Source organism: Heteronotia binoei, chromosome 6, assembly GCF_032191835.1.
Source record: "Heteronotia binoei isolate CCM8104 ecotype False Entrance Well chromosome 6, APGP_CSIRO_Hbin_v1, whole genome shotgun sequence".
Lineage (NCBI taxonomy): Eukaryota > Metazoa > Chordata > Lepidosauria > Squamata > Gekkonidae > Heteronotia > Heteronotia binoei.
The window spans coordinates 88200066-88219525 of NC_083228.1; the positions used below are offsets into that span (position 1 = coordinate 88200066).

At 43.7% G+C, this 19460-nt stretch overlaps 1 protein-coding gene across 2 annotated transcripts in view; it reads left to right on the forward strand.

Annotated features, from left to right (window-relative positions):
* SLCO2A1 (solute carrier organic anion transporter family member 2A1) overlaps positions 1 to 19460 on the forward strand; it is an 86300-nt gene that overhangs the window by 40391 nt on the left and 26449 nt on the right. For both annotated transcript variants that reach the window (XM_060242078.1, XM_060242079.1), the window contains exons 3-5: positions 1668 to 1830; positions 8086 to 8295; positions 16017 to 16115. In XM_060242078.1, coding sequence (XP_060098061.1) covers positions 1668 to 1830; positions 8086 to 8295; positions 16017 to 16115 — 472 coding nt within the window. The remainder of the gene's footprint in view (positions 1 to 1667; positions 1831 to 8085; positions 8296 to 16016; positions 16116 to 19460) is intronic.

Consider the following 19460-nt stretch of genomic DNA (forward strand, 5'->3'; position numbering starts at 1 on the left):
GAGGAGAGAAAGCAAAAGGTTTGGGATTCTTTGCAGGGCCAAGTCAACATTCCTTATTCTGCAGCGTTGTCTCATTTAAGGACAGTCTGTTCACCAACATGAGTGAAGGGATCTCTTCTCTTGGTTCTTGTCACTGCTGTGGCTGTCCCAAGCCTTACGAGTTTGAGGGAGTTTCCACACGAGGAAAGGTTTTTGTAGCTTCACAGTTGCTGATATGGCTACAGATAAAACACAGCAACAACTGGGCTTCCACATGGCAAGTTTCCCTGCCCCCAATACCCCAGAAGTGTTCACCACCTCCCCCTTCCCTGGGACACCAAGGCTCTTGCAATTAAAAAAAAATCAGCAAACTAGGTTTAGCAGGTTCTGTGAATGTTCAGCTTTCATTTTTTTAAAAGTAAGTCTCTAGCTGCTTGCCTTTTGAGGCTGAGTTTTTTTCTTTATATATCTGTAAGTGAAGGGGATAGAGTCTTAAAAAATGAAAGCTGAGAATTCAGAGAATCTAGTACACCTATTATTGTATATAGCTATAACAATGTTCTGGTGTTAATTTTTTAGGTTTGCCAGGTTCAACTCAGAAAATATCTGGGGACTTTGGGGTGGAGCTAGGATACTTTCCCATTCCCTAAAATAAATAAAAATACAGCAGTGCAGCTCCCTAAATACTGTCTTCATTTCCTCGTCCCCCCAGCCGGCTGCACTTCCACTAAATGAAAGTGAATACACACACAAAGCAGCCAAAATAAATATTTTGCAAGCACACACTTCTGTGATTCACTGGGGCAGTTTACTCACAGGAGTTGATGAATATAAACATCTGCTGTATTTCAACCAACTTCTTCAGACTAACAGGAAAACAAAAGGAGAGCAGCCTAGATTCTAGTTAACTCCATTTCACTATACCCATAACTTATGTACTGGCTTCTCTTCCTTTCTCACATGGTTCACACACTCCCCTGCCCATGCAGCTTTCCTGCTGCTGAGATTTAAAGACACACACAGTCCAAAATACAAGCAGTTCGCAAGGTTCTTTTAAGCCTGCTGAGGTTTAAAGGTACATTGTGGCTGTTGGGGTAGGACTTCCCCTCAATGGCCAGCTGGCAAAACTGGGGGATCCCCCACAGGGACCTGGGGGCTGGCAATTCATGGGAAGCAAATTGCTGCCCTGTGGGCTAGAAAATCAAAATTTCCCCACCCTCAAAGCAGCCAAACAGACTTTACTATGAACTTTCCCATTATTTTGGAGCAAAGTAATTTTGTGAAAGGTTGGAAATCCATTAGAAATCCATGGAAATCTGCATAGGCACACTAATTCAACGTGATGTGAGTGGGGGAGGAGAAAAAAAGCTTCCAAAAAGCATTGAACTTGGGACAGATAACCTGTGTGAAAATGTCCTCATTCAGCAAAGGAGGAGTTAGAAGTTTTGCAGCTGTGTGTCAATTTCAAATGTGTGGGTCAGCAGCAGCTTCACTCCTGGGAAATGTCTAGAGTTTGCCATAGTTCTTCCTACTTTAAAAAAAAAAAATCATGGCACATGTGAGAAGCTGAGAGTGAACTACAACTAGCAAGTAGAGGTCCAGATGCACTTTGTCCCATGCAGGCATTGCTGTTTCTCCTGGCTCAGGGTTGTTTTCACTTTCTCAACTGTGCTCTCTGATCTTCACAGATTGGCAATGTCATCCTCATCATCTTTGTCAGCTACTTTGGGAATCGAGTTCACCGGCCTAGGGTAATAGGTCTTGGAGGCCTGCTGATGGCAGTGGGAGCCTTGCTTCTGACCTTCCCGCATTTCATCTCACCCCTATATGAATACTCTGCAGTACATGTTGGTACGTATTTTGCCAAAGGTCTCTGCTGCAGCCCTTGTGCAGAAAGTTGGGGAATTTGTGAAAACGTGCTGCCTCCTGTTCTTGGAGGTCTATCCTAAAGCACTAGCACTGTGCAAGCTTCATATAGATCAGCTTTCACAGTATCCTATGAGGCAGGTATGATGTCTCCCAGGTAAATAAGCTTGAGAAACGTCATTAAATGTGTAACTACTTGGCTCTGAGCCATTCTTTCTTCCAAGAACCCCTGAGGCATGCTGCCGTCTCTGTGCAATGACTTGCCTGTTGTGGGTGTGCCAACCTGGTTTAGTGCCAGAGTCGCTTAAGGCAACAAATGTTTTGGTTCATGTCTGGTATCAATGGATGCTGTTCTGTAATTAATCATGTTGTTCAAAGCATCACTATCAATGGGAGACCCATGAAAACTGTGCAAAGGCTGTTTGCAACAGAGAGGTAAACATAGCCCCATTGTAAAACGTATGCTTTTCCCTGCTTTCTAAGTTCAGTAACACAAAAAAGGACAGGTGCACTAATCTTCTCATAATCAGCTTTGCCTCCAAACATTTGCCCCTTTCATTTCCTATCGAGCGCATGTCCGCATCACCTGTACCCACAAACAACCTCATATGCTGGCTGGAGGAAGTGTTGCTCCTCATGGCACCAGCTGATGTTACTCAAGCTGGTGCCAGACATATGTTGAGAAAGTCAACACATCAGTCATTATTCTCTTCTCAAAGAAGGGATGTGTGAAAAAGGAAAACTCCTCCAAGATGGCTGACAGGTACATATGGCTTCCTTCAATACCTTCTAATCATAGAAAATGATCATGTAATAACTCTTAGTTCTTCTGTCATGTTTATCTGTAGTGCATCTAGGCACTTGCATGCAGGAAGTAAACTGAAAAACACTGTTCCCACTTGCCCTCAGAAAGGAAGGAAATAGAAGCATCAGAAGGCTTGGGAACTCCGCCTTTGAATTCTTCTCCACAGATTCTCCTACACTAAGACTGCTAGTTACACCCAAAATCTTTGTATGCAGTTAGCTAATTTTGTGGTACTTTGTTTCTGTTTGCAACCACATTGGAATTGTACCTGTGAAGAGAAAGCATATGGAAAATGTCATGGTGAAGTTGAAAATCCATATGGATTTTGCAGGCAAGTTCTTGTGAACAAGAGTCAGTCATAGTTCAGTCTCCAGTTCATAGATCTTTGCTGTGCATTTTCATACATTTTGTTTGGTGGGAAATAGTCCATTACATGTGTGCACTGTAGCCTGTAATGGGCTGTTTGTCAAAGGATGTGCAAGAGAAATGATCTTTAATAGGATGAGAAATGACCATTGAAATCATAATTCCAGCACTAAAGCTAACAGTAGGGTCCATTTAGGTCCACAGAAGTTACAGGATTCAGGAAGATACAATTAGTGATTGGAAACATTAGATAATATGAGTGGCTAATATTAGAGCTTTTTTTTAGTAGGAACACACAGGAACAGAGTTCAGGCTGGCTTGGTATCCAGGGGTGTGGCCTAATATGCAAATAAGTTCCTGTTGAGCTTTTTCTACAAAACAAGCCTTGGCTAATAACATCCTGCAGCCCCAGGAATGAACTTCCCTAGGGCTGGAAATGGCTTCTGGGTAGAAGAAAAAGATGTCAGGATCCTCAGTCCTTTGTGCTATTGGATCACCATATGTATTTAGGCAGGACAAATTTTCTCAGTTTTGAGATTCAGGTATCTTCCTGAATGGGTATTTTTGCTGCAAGACTTGCAGATGTATTCTCTCTGTGATAATTTTTTAAAAAAATTCAGTTTGGAGATGATCTCTTGCTAATAGGGAGCCAGTATGGTGTAATGGTTAAGATAAGAGTGTCAGCACGTAGTATGTGGGAGACCTGGGTTTGAACCCCCATTCAGTCCTGGAACACTTAGAAAGGATGGCTGTGATTACTACGAACCAGCATGGGTTTCTCAAGAACAAGTCATATCAGACTAACCTGATCTCTCTTTTTGAGGAAGTGACTATCTTGCTGGATCAGGGGAATGCTGCAGACATAGTTTATCTTGATTTCAGTAAGGCTTTTGATAAGGTTCCACATACTATCCTTGTTGACAAGTTGGTAAAATGTGGTTTGGATCCTGTTACCGTTAAGTGGATCTATAACTGGTTGGCAGATTGCACCCAAGGAGTGCTTGTGAATGGTTCCTCATCCTCTTGGAGAGGAGTGACAAGTGGAGTGACTCAAAGATCTGTCCTAGGACCTGTTTTGTTCAACATCTTTATAAATGATTTGGATGAAGGAATAGAAATTTACTGATGATACTAAATTGGGAGGGGTTGCAAATACAGTAGAAGACCGAAACAAGCTGGAAAACTGGGCTAAAACCAATAAAATGAATTTTAACAGGGATAAATGTAAAGTTCTGCATTTAGGTAGGAAAAATCCAATGCATGGCTATAAGATGGGGGAGACTTGTCTTAGCAGTAGTATGTGTGAAAAGGATCTAGGAGCCTTAGTGGACCATGTGCTGAAAATGAGTCAAGAGTGTGATGTGGTGGCTAAAAAGGCAAATGCAATTTTGGGCTATATCAATAGAAGTATAGTGCCCAGATCACGTGATGTGATGGTATCACTTTGCTCTGCTCTGGTAATACCTCACCTGGAGTATTGTGTTCAGTTTTGGGCACCACATTTTAAGAAGGCTATAGACAAGCTGGAACGGGTCCAGAGGGGGGCGACGAAGATGGTGAGGGGTCTGGAGACCAAATCGTATGAAGAAAGGTTGAAGGAGCTGGGCGTGTTTAGGCTGGAGAGGAGATGGCTGAGAGGAGATATGATCACCACCTTCAAGTACTTGAAGGGCTGTCATATAGAGCAGGGATGGCCAATGGTAGTTCTCCAGATGTTTTTTGCCGACAACTCCCATCAGCTCCAGCCACTAGCCATGCTGGCTGGGACTGATGGGAGTTGTAGGCAAAAAACATCTGGAGAGCTACCGTTGGCCCTGATGTAGAGGATGGTGTGGCCCCAGAAGGTAGGACTAGAACCAATGGGTTGAAATTAAATCAAAAGAGTTTCCAGCTCAACATTAGGAAGAACTTCCTGACTGTTAGAGCGGTTCCTCAGTAGAACAGACTTCCTCAGGAGACTGTTAGAGCGGTTCCTCAGTAGAACAGACTTCCTCAGACTTCCTCAGACTTCCTCAGGAGCTCTCCTTCCTTGGAGGTTTTTAAACAGAGGCTAGATGGCCATCTGACAGCAATGAGGATCCTGTGAATTTTGGGGGCAGGTATTTTTGAGTTTCCTGCATTGTGCAGGGGGTTGGACTAGATGACCCAGTTCTATGATTCTGTGATTCACTCATGCCATGGAAGCTTGCTGGGTGACCTTGGGCCAGTTCCACTCTCTCAGCCCAATCTATCTCATAGGGTTGTTATGAAGATTAAATGGAGGCAAGGAGAACAATGTAAACCACTTTATGTCCCTATTGGGAGTGGGGGGAGGCGGGAGGAGGGACGGTGGCTCAGTAGTAGAGCAGCTGCTTGGGAAGCAGAAGGTCCCAGGTTCAATCCCCGGCATCTCCAAAAAAGGGTCCAGGCAAATAGGTGTGAAAAACCTCAGCTTGAGACCCTGGAGAGCCGCTGCCAGTCTGAGAAGACAATACTGACTTTGATGGACCAAGGGTCTGATTCAGTATAAGGCAGCTTCATATGTTCAAATGAAATAATGTCCACAAATACAACGTTCTCTGAACTAAGTGTCTTTAACTTCTTTATAAACATGAAATGCTTTCTTTTATATCAGTTTGTTTATGACACACCCTGATGATTGTTTGTCTCTTGTTCTCCGAGGCCCCTTTAAATATTTTGTTTTCATATGTCCAGATTGGTTTTAGGTCTAGTCTACACACATAGCTTATGCTGTCTGACTCTTCACTGACTTGTGCAGGTGCCACTCACCTGTTCTGCCCCCTAACTTCTTACCAAGATGTCCTTGTCTGGGGAATGAGGGGAATGGTCCTTGAGAGCCAGTTTGGTGTAGTGATTAAGCATGTGGACTCTAATCTGGGAGATCCAGGTTTGATTCCCCACTCCTTCACATGCAACTGCTGGGTGACCTTGGGTCAGCCACAGTTCTCACAGAGCTGTTCTCTCAGAAGCAGCTTTCTGAGAGTTCTTTCAGCTCCACCTACTTCATGGGTAGAGGAAGGGAAAGAGATTGTAAACCACTCCAAGTGAAGGGTGGGATATAAATCCTCCTCCTCCTTTGAAGGGAGAAACTCCTCCCTTAAACAGGGATGTCATACAACATCCCCACCCACCCCTTCATCCTTTGGGCCACACCTGTTCCACCAACTTAACCTTCACAGTGTTTCCACTGACATGGCTGAGGCCAGCCTTCTGGCCCCACAAATCCTCCTTACCCTTCACACAAAGTACTTTATTTTTCCCCAGGATATTTCTCCAAAATTTGCTTAGTGGTACTTTGGAAGAAAAAACCATGAAATAGGATCACTTACATACATTAGGACAAAGTTAATTTAGTTGGTATTTTTGTCTCATTAATCCCAAACCAATTTCACTTAACAAAAATAAACTTTGGCATGAAATGCATCTTTAATATAGCCCCCATGGTGATTGAATTTAAAAGAAAAAAGTCTAAGATAATTCAGAAACCCCCTGTTTTCTGGAAATACATTCCAATCTCATGTAATAATGGTTTCTTAATGAACATGTTTGTGGTGTTGTGCTATTGTGTGTGGAAAACTATATTAACTGAAACCCCTAAATTACCTGGGCAGCATTTTTGCTTCTGCCATAGTAAAATTTGATCAAACCCTACCACAAGACCACAGAGACGCTCATTAAATGCTGTGAGTTAATGGGAATGTTAGCAGAAAATGAATAAATAAGAAGGTACAAGAAAGAAGAGCATTGACATACATGGTAAGGGAAGTCACATCTGGCTTAATTATTGTATTGGATGTGTAGTCCCAGCAATAATGAGTATTATTTTGTTCACTCTAAAAGGAGCTGCAAGTCCTTTGGTTCATAAATTGAGGTTTTCTTCACTGTTTCTTCCAGAGACAGCTTGTTTACAGCAAAAGCTCTTGGATAATGTGAAAGCACATGAGAGCCATGGACAACCCATGAACCCTTCCATCATCATCTAGCTGGCTTTTTATCTCCTTGCCTTCGACCTATCCATAGAACAATAGATTCCACCACAGAACACTAGATTCCACAACACATCAATGAATTTTCATTCAAAGCCATTTCTGAACATAACTGTGAGAACAGTATTGCAGTAATACCTTGAAAGAAAAAGGTGATGACAGCTGCTGATTAAAATGAGGAAGTTTATGGCTCTGGCAGTTCTCCAGGAATGCGGGATCATTAGGGATGTATTTAGCTCAGAGCATTTAAGTCAGCCTCATTTGTGAGGTTTTCAAATGTGCAAGTGCAGCTGCTAATGCCACAAACTGTTGTTGATCTCTGGAAGATGATTTTACAAAAGATACAAGCAGAGTTCCAACATGCCATGTCCCACATGTGCATGAGCGGGGGTGTCTTAGTTTCTTACCTTTGGTGGCAAGTAGTCCCAGGAATCCCTTTGGAAGGGATCTGTGAAGGAAGTGGCCCATCTGGAGCTGCAATCCACAAGGTGTAAGGGGAAGTCACTGAAAGGAAGAGTCTACTCCCACTTCATATGTAATCAAGTCAAGCACGCACATGGGCTTCTGTGGATCCAGGACACAGTTCTGGTGCCCCCATGTACACTGCTGTTTATATGACATGCTAAATACCTGGTACAGAAAAACACTAATAGGGGATTTGACTTTCCTCATATGAAACTACTAGATACTGAATCAAACAGCTTATCCATCAGAGACAGTGTTCACTACTCAGACTGACAGCAGCTCTCCAGGGTTCAGATGGAGGTCTTCCACATCACCTGCTACCTGATCCTTACTGGAGATGCTGGGGATTGAACCTGGGGCTGTCTGCTTGCCAAGCAGATACTCTGCCATTAAGCCACAGTGCCTCCCTGGCCCCACATATTGCCCTCTGTTTACTTACTGTGTGTTAGGTTTCCATACATGAGAAAGATGTATATTAATTTTTCAGCACAGGTGAGTAATGTATGTGCAAAGAGTATTGGCATGGGATGTTTTCCCATCTGTATATTTTCAGGCAGATTTTGTTTGTGGTAAAGTGGCACTTTGTTTTTTCAGAACTGTTGCACTGTTTTCTTCCAGATAAGAACAGCAGCATCACATCTGAGATCTGCCTTGGAAAGAATGAACGCCCAGACATCACCGAGCATGTCCAGCCAGAACAAAGTTCGTTGTGGGGACTAATGGTTTTTGCCCAGCTGTTGGCAGGAATTGGAACTGTCCCAATTCAGCCTTTTGGAATCTCCTATGTGGATGATTTTGCAGAGCCAAATAACTCTGCTTTGTATATAGGTAAATACCTTCCTGTAATTTAAGTAAGACAGTGCCTTTCTTTTTGAAGCTTGGGCTCATGTTACCTTAATGTAAGTGTGCTTTGAGGGAGGAACCTAGCTGTGCAAAAGTGTCTTCCCATTCCTTAGCCATTCCCTAGCCAGTTCTACTAAATGGCACTGATCTGATAGTTCCCATCTATTGATAACATCCCACCTTCTTCCAGGGGACTCAGGGGACTTTGCATGGCTCTCTCCTTGTCAGTTTCCCCACATCCACTCTCTAGGACCAAGGTCATCCAGTGAGTATTATAGAGGTTTCAACCCAGGTGTGCCAAGACACTGCTGCCACTACACAGTGCCCTGTAATGTAAACTGTAATGTTGAAAGGACCTAACTCCCAGGCCTGACAGTGCTGAAAATCCTCAAAGTTCTTTTCAGTGTGATTCCTTGAATCACAGTGGTGTCTGAGGAGGTGTACTCTTGTGAGTGAAAATTGCAGCGTTCACCATAAGAAACTCCCTTCTATCCAGGGCTTTTTTTTTTTTTAGCAAGAATGCACATGAATGCAGTTCCGGCTAGCTTGGCATCAGGGGGTGTGGTTTAATATGCAAACAAGTTTCTGCTGGGTTTTTTTCTACACAAAAAGCCCTGCTTCTATCAAAGAAAGCTCATCAGAGCATGAAAAGAGGCCTTCTGAATAAATAGGAGGATCATGGGGAGAACATGGACTGAAACAGGACTCCACATACTATCAAGCAGTTCAGCTTCAAGTTTTAACATTGTGAACTGATTTTCTTGATGGTCAAGATGGAGCTTGATTCAGCTTTTAGTTAAAGGTTTATGCTTCATATGAGTGGAGGGGGAGAAAACTTTTTTTAAAAGGAAGGGAAGGTGTTTAAAAGCTTTTTTACTGCCTTAGGTGTTATGCAGTGGTTTTAACAGGCCAGTTCTCTAACTGGAGGCTTTGAGGAAGGTGTGTGTGAAGTCCAGTCTTAAAATCCATTGTCTGGGTTTTTTCCAGCATTGTGCCAACACAAGTGGCCCAAGCCTCCTTGAATCATCCCTATCATACAGCACAAGATGCCACTAGCATGAATGACTTTGCAAAGTCAAAGGTGACTGCTGCACCCCAGTTAGAACCGGCTCTTGACATACCTTCCCTTTGGACTCGAATGCCTGGCCAAAGTCTTACTGCCACTGTACAAACTACAATGGCCTGAGGCTCTTCAGTAAGTTGGGAATTTTTAGATTTGGTAGCTGGAAATTATGAGAATACTAGTTCCTGATCTAAAAAGCTTCCATTTGTTTCTGTGGCTGTAAAACATTTCCTCTAGAATTCCAAAGGGCTGCTGTGGTCCTGAGCCCCAGATTGGCTATTAGCATTCCAGCTACTGTTTGTTCGCTGCCTATACTTCTACTCAGCCTTTCTTCCTGAAAGCAGATAGTTCTGGGGGGCAGGGAGACACAGCCCCCCACCCAACCCCCCTTTGACCTTTATGGCCCCTCCTTTCCCCAGCCCCCACTTTCTCCACTGCCACTTTTCTCCCCGTGGCTCTGGTGGTCCCGCCCCCCTCCGCATCTCCCCCTCCCACCCACCCACCCACTCACACACTCACACACCAAGGGGGCAAAAAAGTAAAGAGCGGCCTCCTGGGGTTCTTGCAAGGCAGGCCCCGCTGATCATGTGATCGCTGGGAAAAGCCTCGTGGAAGCCGGCAGTATCTACGCTGGTTTTCTGGCGCGATCAGCAAGTTCAGTGCTGGCTACCCCAGTGCTTAACTTGCTGATTGCGCCGGAAAGCTGGTGTAGACACCGCCAGCTTCTGCATGGCTTTTCCCAGCGACCACATGATTGGGAGGGGGTGCCTTGCAGGAGCCCCAGGAGCCCACTCTTTAGTTTTTTGCCCCCTTTCTGCGTGAGTGGGTGGGTGGGGGAGGTGCTGCGCGGAGGGGGGCAGTGCTGCTGGAGCCGTGGGGGGAGTGGCAGTGGAGAAAGTGGGGACCACCAGAGGGGGGCCCCTCCATCCAAATTTTTTTTCCATGGGCCCCACTAACTGGAATTTTCTGGCTACGGGCCAGGTTCTGGATGACTCAGGTCAGGCCTAATTCAGATGCAGACGTGCATTTAAGAAGCTCTAAGTGTCTCATTAGCTTTCCTGTATCAGATCTTTAACTACTGGCCAGAGATATTCCTCAGTAACATTTCATGTTAATTATGGGTAAACAAGTTATACTATTTAGGAATTTCTGCTTCCATTTTAAGCTTTCATTAGAGCATAACTACTATATTTTTTATACTGACTAAATCAACAGATTATTCCAGGGGTGGCCAAACTGCAGCTCAGAGCCACATGTGTCTTTCACACATATTGCGTGGGTTTTGAAGCCCCTACCACCCCATCAGCTGGCTTGGAGAAGGCATTTGCCTCTTTAAATCACTTCTCCAAGCCAGCAGGCAGCTTGCAGAATGCATTTAAAGTTAAAGTTGCTTTCTATTTATCTGACATTCATGTCAAACATCTGACATCTATTCTGTGTGGCTCTTACATTAAGCAAGTTTGGCCACCCCCGGATTATACCATCTATCTTTGTTATTGTGGGTGCGATCAGATGAGTTGTTTGTTTTGATGTTTTCACTTCTCTCTACTGGATTTAATGTGCATGTCCAGACAGTGATATCTGTCTCCTGTTCCCCAGTCATCAGCTCCCTGTCCTTACCCCTGACTTTCCCAACACTGGAGGAAGCCCAGTATTTATGGATGAATTGTTCTCAGCATATATTTCCGGACGTCTGATCTCTCCATTGCATGCTGAGCCATTTGGGAGGTCTATGACTTCTGCTTCCTGACCACCATTTCCCCCCATGGTTAGCAATATGCACATAACTGCATATTTGCTCCTGGCAAATAAGCAGCTTGGCACATGCACAAAGGAGACTTTAAAAAAAAGAAGAAGAAGCTGTCCACCCACACACTCCATGGTGACCATGCAGCAGTAGTCTGATTAGTCGACCATGGGGTGAGGGGGGTTAGAGTAGTGTGTCTGGTCAAAACTCTCTGGGAAAAAATAGTTCTGGAGAAATCGGGGGTGCAGCCAAACAGGGCCAAGCCTGTTGTCTGACCACAGCCCTAAATAATTAAAAGTGAGCAATTATATGACTCCAAATTAAGTAGGTCACGGGCAGGGGTCCCATTTGGAGAAGAAACTCTATTCAGCTTCCTCTGTTTATAGGAAGTTAACATCTTCAAACAATAGCTAATACATTCTTGGCTAACTCATTATTTTATAACTTTAAAGACTATACAAAGTTATCTGTACTTGAAGCAGTATAAAATCTTTAGCTCATTTTTGCTACTTTTTGTTTTAACAAAGTCTATTCAAAAACAGTGATTACAAGTTCTCATATATATGAATTTCTTATGACCCTCAACCAACACACCCACCTTTGAAGAAGGTCTTCAGTTCTGTGAAGTTGGACATTGCAGATGTTCGCTGTACCTCTGTACTCTATTGATATGTGTTCTAATCTGCGCAAGGCTTTATGATTGTGTTACTACTTAGTTTTTGTTTCTGTCCAAACCTGTTCTGTTCTGGGTCTCTTAAACTCAGTTTTTGGCATGCTTTAACTGGGAGGTCAGGATAGCTTTGTTTTTGTGCATAGAGACATATATTATTATTTTTTGTTTGTTTGGAGTATACTCTTTCAAATACTAAAATGAAAAATATATTAGAATACAGTGGATGCATATCTTTCAAATATGAGTTAAACTAACAGCATCCTTTTTTTAGTTCTGTCAGATTTCTACTCTGATATATTGCATAATATCACAGACATTATTCTGATACATTATTTCAAAAGAGAGAAACATTAGAATACAGTGAATGTATAGCTCCACTTGGTGAGAATGGGTTTAGCACATGTAATGAGATAAGTAACCAATATCCCTGTTCAGTCCCAAGGAGTTGTTTGCTCCAGGTTTCATAATAATTTGTAATTCAGCAATTTCCTTTTCCATTCTGTCCTTGAAGTTTCTTTGCAAAAAAACAGCTAATTTGAGATCACTCATTGAATGTCCAGGGAGGCTGAAGCGTTTTCCTACAGATTTCTCAGTTTTGTAATTCCTGATGTCAGATTTGTGTCCATTTATCCTTTGGTGTAGGGTTTGTCCTGTTTGCCTATGTAGAGAACTGCTGCTGTGTTGTTTACAGGACTGTTCACCCCACCTCAGGCCAGAGGGAAAGGGGGGAATGACCTAGAATTTACATACTAATTCACTGCCCACTACTAATTCCATTCCATGCTATTGTCTGATGAAGTGTGCTTTTAGCACACGAAAGCTTACATTTTAAATAAAACTTCATTGGTCTTAAAGGTGCCACTGGACTCTAACTTTGTTCTGGGAGGAGGTGTTACCTTCATGCCTGAAGTGGTTCAGCTGAGGGTTTGTTCTCTCACTTCCATGTTCCCTGTCTGGATGTTGGCATTTTTGTTAGATGCCAAATAATTAAAGTGACTCAAACAAGTTGAGGATGGGACATGGCAAAGGGTCATAGAGGCTTGCACAAAGCAAGAATTGTGGTTATCAGAGTACTCTGATAATGAGGGTTCATTGTTCCAAACTATCTCTTTCCAGTTATTAAAAAGGAAACCAATTAAGTGATAACATTTCTTTCCAGTTTAGAAAGTGAAAAGCATAGTAAACATAATGATTAGCAAGCTGTAAAAGATGACTGATAAATGAGACCAGAGGGCTCAGTTTTACAGCACTTGTGCATGCTAGTGCATAACCAGCAATAATACTTTAGCAATACTAGTCGTTGGGCCAGGAAGATCTGGCTGCTTAAAATAGAAAAAAGCAAGCTCAGGCCGTTATGCAGACAAAGCAGATGTGTGTGTTTCTTTATTTTGTATAATATGTTTCTGCATGTCACCGGAAGGGGAAAGGAGCTGTCTAGGTTGAATTGTGATTGTGTCCTAGTTACGCCATAAACATAGCTTGCGGTCCTACCATATGTATTGCTCTGTTACTACATCTGTTTTCTGAAACAATGTGGTAATGGAGTAGTACGCACAGGCAGGCAACTGGATCATGACTCACCTACTATCCTCACCCTGCATCACTTCTATAGAATTAGCAACTGTGGGTGACAAGGCAAAATGTCAAAACTCCTAATGATGCCTAATGATGCCAAAACTCCTAATGATGTCGTAGGGCCTGCAAAACTGCCCTCTTCCAAGAAGCCTTTAAGATGTAACCAGAACGAATATTACGCTGCCTGGATAAACAGAGACTGTAGCACCACTGTATTGTTTCAGCTTATTCTTAAAATTAATTTATATTTTCTATTTATATTGTTGATTGATTTTATCTGTTATTGTCGTACCATGATATTGTATCATGCTCTGTAAGCCACCCTGAGCCTGCCTTGGCGGGGAGGGCGGGGTATAAATAAAAACTTATTATTATTATTAATATGGAAAGTGAGATCAAAACATCTCAGCCAGCATGAATCTGTTTTATTCCACATGGGAATTCTTGCTCCTTCAGCTTTCCTGTAGACACCTGTTATTCTGAGTTAGTGTGCTTTTCCTTGAAATGCTCAGTCTTGTGAAAATAGTGCTGCCATTTTATAGCAAGTACAGTTCAGTCTGAGAACACTTAATTCATATTTTTTGTACAAAAGACTGGGTGGCCGTAGTCAAATAAGTAAAAACAAGGTGCTTCCGTGCTGAGTGCTGAAAAGTCCAAGTTCTCTATGGCTTTTATTTTCCAGAATGTCCCATGTTGTTAACAGTTGATCCTCACTAAGTACCTGTCAGTGCCATTAATTTTTATGGAACTGAGAGATGATACTCTCAGAGACTGAGAGCATTCCCAGTCTAAGTTTGTGAAAAATTATGGATTTTGGAATCCATGCTCCACAAAGCCTAGTTATCCTCAAGGAATATTTTGAAATGCATATTAATCCTACATGATCTGATGTGATGTAGTAGTTAGAACAGGGGTGTCAAACTTATTAGTTACAAGGGCTGGAACTGACATAAATGAGACCTTGTTGGGACAGGCCATATGTGTCAAAATGTAATGCCAGGTAGCAGAGATATAAATTTTATAAAGGACACAGGCAAACGCAATTAAAGGAGCATTAAGTGTGTTAGTTGTAGGAATGAAAAATTAGTGTAATTTATTTGCAAATGTTTCTTAAAAGATAACTTTCCTGAAGTCAGTTATTTTCACCTCTGACATACATAAAAATCTTTTACTGTTTCCTTGGGTTTGATGCAGAGAAGAATATGTTTATCTGTGCTTTGCGGTAAAATGTTTTGTCAATGAGGCATCAGAGATCCTCTCCTGATAGACTTTATTGTGCCACATTTGATAAACATATGAAATTGCCTCATTGGTACATCTTGCTTAATGTCGTCTGTTCTGGCCTGCAGTGGCTCAGCGGTCTCATTCAGAGAGAGGGTCTTTCCCAGTACCTCCTAAGTGGGATCTCTGAACCAGAGATGCCAGGGATTGAACATGGAGGGAGTCCAAGGAAGACAGCCGCTGTACTACTGAGCTGCAGTCCCACTTCTATAGTTATTGCTTGGCAATAGTTCATTTTGAGTTTGGCAGCAATCTCGCATATGGTTTGGCTGCTTGAATTCCCTTGATTTCAACAAATTCAAGTAACCTAACTTTGTTCAGGATTGCCACTGTCACCTTTTGTTCAAAGTCAGACTAAAGTACTCATAAAATTACGATCCAGAAATACATTTGACTGTAATTACTACTGACAATGCAATCCTAAACAGAGTTACACCCTTCTAAGGTCATTGACTTCAACTGCCCTGAGAGACTGGTGTCTATAGAATGTGGCAGCTATAAGATACTGAGGAAATCTAAGTTTTCCTTTTTGCAAGCAAGCATGTTTCCAGTCCCCATGGAAGAACACTCTGGCCGTTTTCGCACTAGCGTTTGCTCCAGCGTAGCGCCCCATTTACCTCCGGATCTTCTCTTGGATTTCGCACATGTTGCTCCGGCGCTGCAGTTTGCTCTGGCGCTTCAGGGATTTTACGCCGGAGTATGTTTTTCAGCATTCTGCCGGAGTTTCCGAAAACCTCCGGATCCACTCCGGATCCACTCAGCGGAGTTTGCTGTGCGAAATCCATCTCTGTCATTAGCTTCTGCAAATGCTTTGGGTAAAAAGGCACAATCCTGAAGCTTTCAAGTTGTCTGGGAGTGATTCTTCTTCACAAATTCAGGATCTTTCCTTTGACAACTCATCTCTGTGCTTCTGCCTATATCCATCTGTTATCCCAAATGTTTCAGGAGTCCTCCAATTCTAGTTTTCAGTCCCCCCCCAAAGAGCACTGCATATTGCAAATAAGCATTCTATTTTCAGTGTGCATTTGTGCCAGTTCCAGAATGTATGTCCTTGTCCATGTATCTTTGCTGAACCCTTTCCAAAGTTTGAGACACATCGTGGATGGAGCATTGTTAATTAAGAATTGCTTAATGTCAACAAGATTGATGGCATCCTTTCAAATGGCAGTCTCTCTTTGGATAAATAAGCAGTGCAGCATCGTAGTGCTGAGAAAAAAAAATTTAGTTTTAAATACTGTTTGCATCTCCTGTGTTCTTTTAAAAAAAGCCATGCTCTGTAAAGAATGATTGCATTGGGTTGGAAGCAGCTTAACTGATATATGCATAATTATTCAATAACTCATTCATTCCATGTCTTTCACTTTCAGCAATTTTATTTGCCATATCCGTGTTTGGCCCTGCATTTGGATATCTCCTTGGCTCAGCAGCATTGCAGATCTATGTGGACACTGGGAGAGTTGACCTGAGTAAGTATTTTTATTTAAATATTTAAACTATTTTTGTGTTGCCTTTCCGCCCAATTAGGATGGAGGCCTTACAGTTTAGGCTTTAAGCTAGGACTGCCAACTTCCAGGTGGAGCCTGGAGATCTCCTGGTATTATAAGTCATCTCCAGACTACAGAGTTTCCTTGGAGGCAATGGCTGTTTTGGAAGGTGGACTGTGTGGTATTACACCCCACTGAGGTCCTTCACCTTCTCAAAACCTGCTCTCCCCATGCTCCACTCCCAAATCTCCAGGAATTTCCCAACCCAGAGCTGGCAATCCTACTCTAAGAGCTCATACATTCATGAGCCCTTATTCTGAGTCGCATGATATGTCTGAGACTTGGAAACTGACCCCTGGCCATGGAGAACCTACATCTGTATCTTTATTGCTAGTGTTGTTGCTGAATGCATAGAATGGCTTCTCTGGCTTTTGTCGAAGATAGAGATTATGACATGTAGCTTACCAGCAAAGTCTGAAGCCTTCCTACAGGCTGACGTCTTATCTATATGTTGCAATGTACACAAGCCATGTCAGGTCCCTTGACATGACTCCCAGCTACACATGGATATGGGGGGACTCACCTTTACAGAACACTCTGAGGCATGATGCCACTCCAGGGGGAAGGAGGAGTTTCAGGGTTCCCTTTCACATGGTTTTTGCAAGCAGAAATAGCCAAGGGAGGAAAGGCTGTTTGCTCCTTTCTCAGGCTCACTGCATCCTGTGATGCTGTGATTTGTGTACATTGTAGCATGTAGATAATCCCTCAGGAGCCTTTCACCAGTGGTCAAACCACTTAAGATGGAGGAAGATAGGATGCATGCCCTATGGTTTCCCCTGATTTCCTCGACCTGATTTTTCACTGTTGCAGATGAGTGCCAAAAAGCAGGTAGCAGGTTAGCAAATAGAATTGCTGTGAGCATCATAATGTGGCAACCTTAACTGAACAACAAGATAATTGGGCATCTGTACCATTGTCTGTGTTTTTAAATGGGGATCACAATGTGCAGTTGTGGATAACCAATGCACAATGATTGGGAGTCATCTGCTTTGCAAAAAAAAATTACATAATCACATTTATTAATGAGTATCCTGAACATTTACTAATGAGTACCCAGCATATGTGAAGGTGGAACTTACTCATTCTGGAGTATTTTCAAATGGAAAAGCAGCATGTAAACATTTAATTAGATAAGATAAGCTGACCATAAGAAAGAGCTTCCCACAGTAGCTCTTTCCACAGTAGCTCTTTTGTGTAGTGTGATAGACTTCATGTTCTACTGTTCTATAGATAACTGGATCCAGAGACTGATGCTAGAAGATGGGTGTTTAACAACACTGCAATCCTAAGCCGTCCCTCTAAGCTGAGTTAGTGTGAGCTAGCTCAGTTTTTTAGCCTCTAGCTCACACATTTTTGTCTAACCTCAGAAAAAAGGCCTCAGAGCAAACTAATTTATACAGTAGCTCACTTAAATGCCATTGGCTCACAAAGTAGAATTGCTGCTCACAAGACTCCACAGCTTAGATGGGAATATTGGTCCTATGAAGTTACACCAGTTTGTTGAACTCAGTAGGCTTAGAAGGATGACCTGAGAGCTGCTCACTGTTTCTGCCAATTTGCTCCCTTACAGGTCCAACCATGCAGTGTGGTCAGGGCTGGCTCCCCCAATGGGCACACTAGGTGGTTGCCTAGGGTGCCAGCAGGGCATGGGCAGCAAAATCAGCCTTCACCCCCCCCCCCAGCAACCGCCTAGTTTGCCTCCCTGCGCCTTCTCCTCCTCCCTCCCTTCCCCACAGCATGTTAATTTCAAAGCCGGAACGGGCTCTAGTGCCGCGTTCCGGCTATCTAAAACCCCCTCCAGCCTCCTTCTCCTCCCTCCTTTCCCCACTGCATGTTAATTTCAAAGCCCCCCCCCGCCCCCCCCCGCGATCGGAAAAACTGCGCCATGGAGCCGCGCTCCCAGTCTGTCAGGAGTAGTGTTCTGAAAGGGCAGTCCCGCAGCTGATTCCTCCCCTTCCCACTTCCTGGATTGAGAGAAGTCAGCTCAACAGCTGTGGGACTGCCCTTTCAGAACACTACTCCTGACAGACTGGGAGCGCAGCCCCACGGCACGATTTTTCAGATCGCTGGGGTTGGGGGGCTTTGAAATTAAAATGCAGTGGGGAAGGGAGGGAGGAGAAGGAGGCAGGAGGGGTCTTTAGATAGCCGGAACGCAGCACTAGAGCCCATTCTAGGATTGCCAAGTCCAATTCAAGAAATATCTGGGAAATTTGGGGGTGGAGCCAGGAGACTTTGGGGGTGGAGCCAGGAGACATTGGGGGCGGAGCCAGGAACAAGGGTGTGACAAGCATAATTGAACTCCAAGGGAGTTCTGGCCATCACATTTAAAGGGACAGCACACCTTTTTAAATGCCTTCCTTCCATAGGAAATAATGAAGGATAGGGGCACCTTCTTTTGGGGCTCATAGAATTGGACCCCCTGGTTCAATCGTTTTGAAACTTGGGGGGTACTTTGGGGAGAGGCACTAGATACTATACTGAAAATTTGGTGCCTCTACCTCAAAAAACAGCTCTCCCAGAGCCCCCGAAACCTCCAGATTAATTCCCCATTATAACCTATGAGAATCGATCTCTACATAGGGAATAATGAAGTGCTCAGCAGACATTTCCCTCCCTCCCTCCCTCTCCCCCCCTCCCCCTGTGACTGAAGCAAGGGATTGGTCTCGTAAGTTGCTGCCAACTTCTTCAAAGTAACACAGACACCCCTTCCCAAGAGGAAGCCTTTCAATCGCAGACTGAAGCCTCCGGAGTTGGAAATGCACATGGCCCTCTGAGGGCGGGGCTTCCCCCTGCTGGCCAGCTGACTGGGGGTGGGAAGTAGCCTGGGAAAGCGGAAGAACCCCTACTGGGACCTGGGGATTGGCAAGCCTAGCCCATTCTGGCTTTGAAATTAACATGCTGTGGAGAAGAGAGGGAGGAGAAGGAGACGCGGGAGAAAGGGGGGTCGCAGAGTGGGGGGCACCAGGCAGCAAGTCGGCCTAGGGCACCATGGGGTGTCGGCCCGCCCCTGAGTGTTGTGGGTGTTCAAACTGCCAGGGGCTTTCTTTTTAAATTGTTTTAATGCTGAAGAATTCTGCATTTCTTTGGAGCAATGTAGGTTTACAGGTTTATCATCTGTGTTATGTATTGAAGCAGCTACCCTGAAGTGACTGCACTGAATTTACTACTTCACAGTAGCTTTTGCTGGCATCTGGGAAATCGCAGGATTGTCTATGTCTCGGGTTGACTTGAACTCTGAACAGCAACCAATGAGCGGTTCTGGCGCGG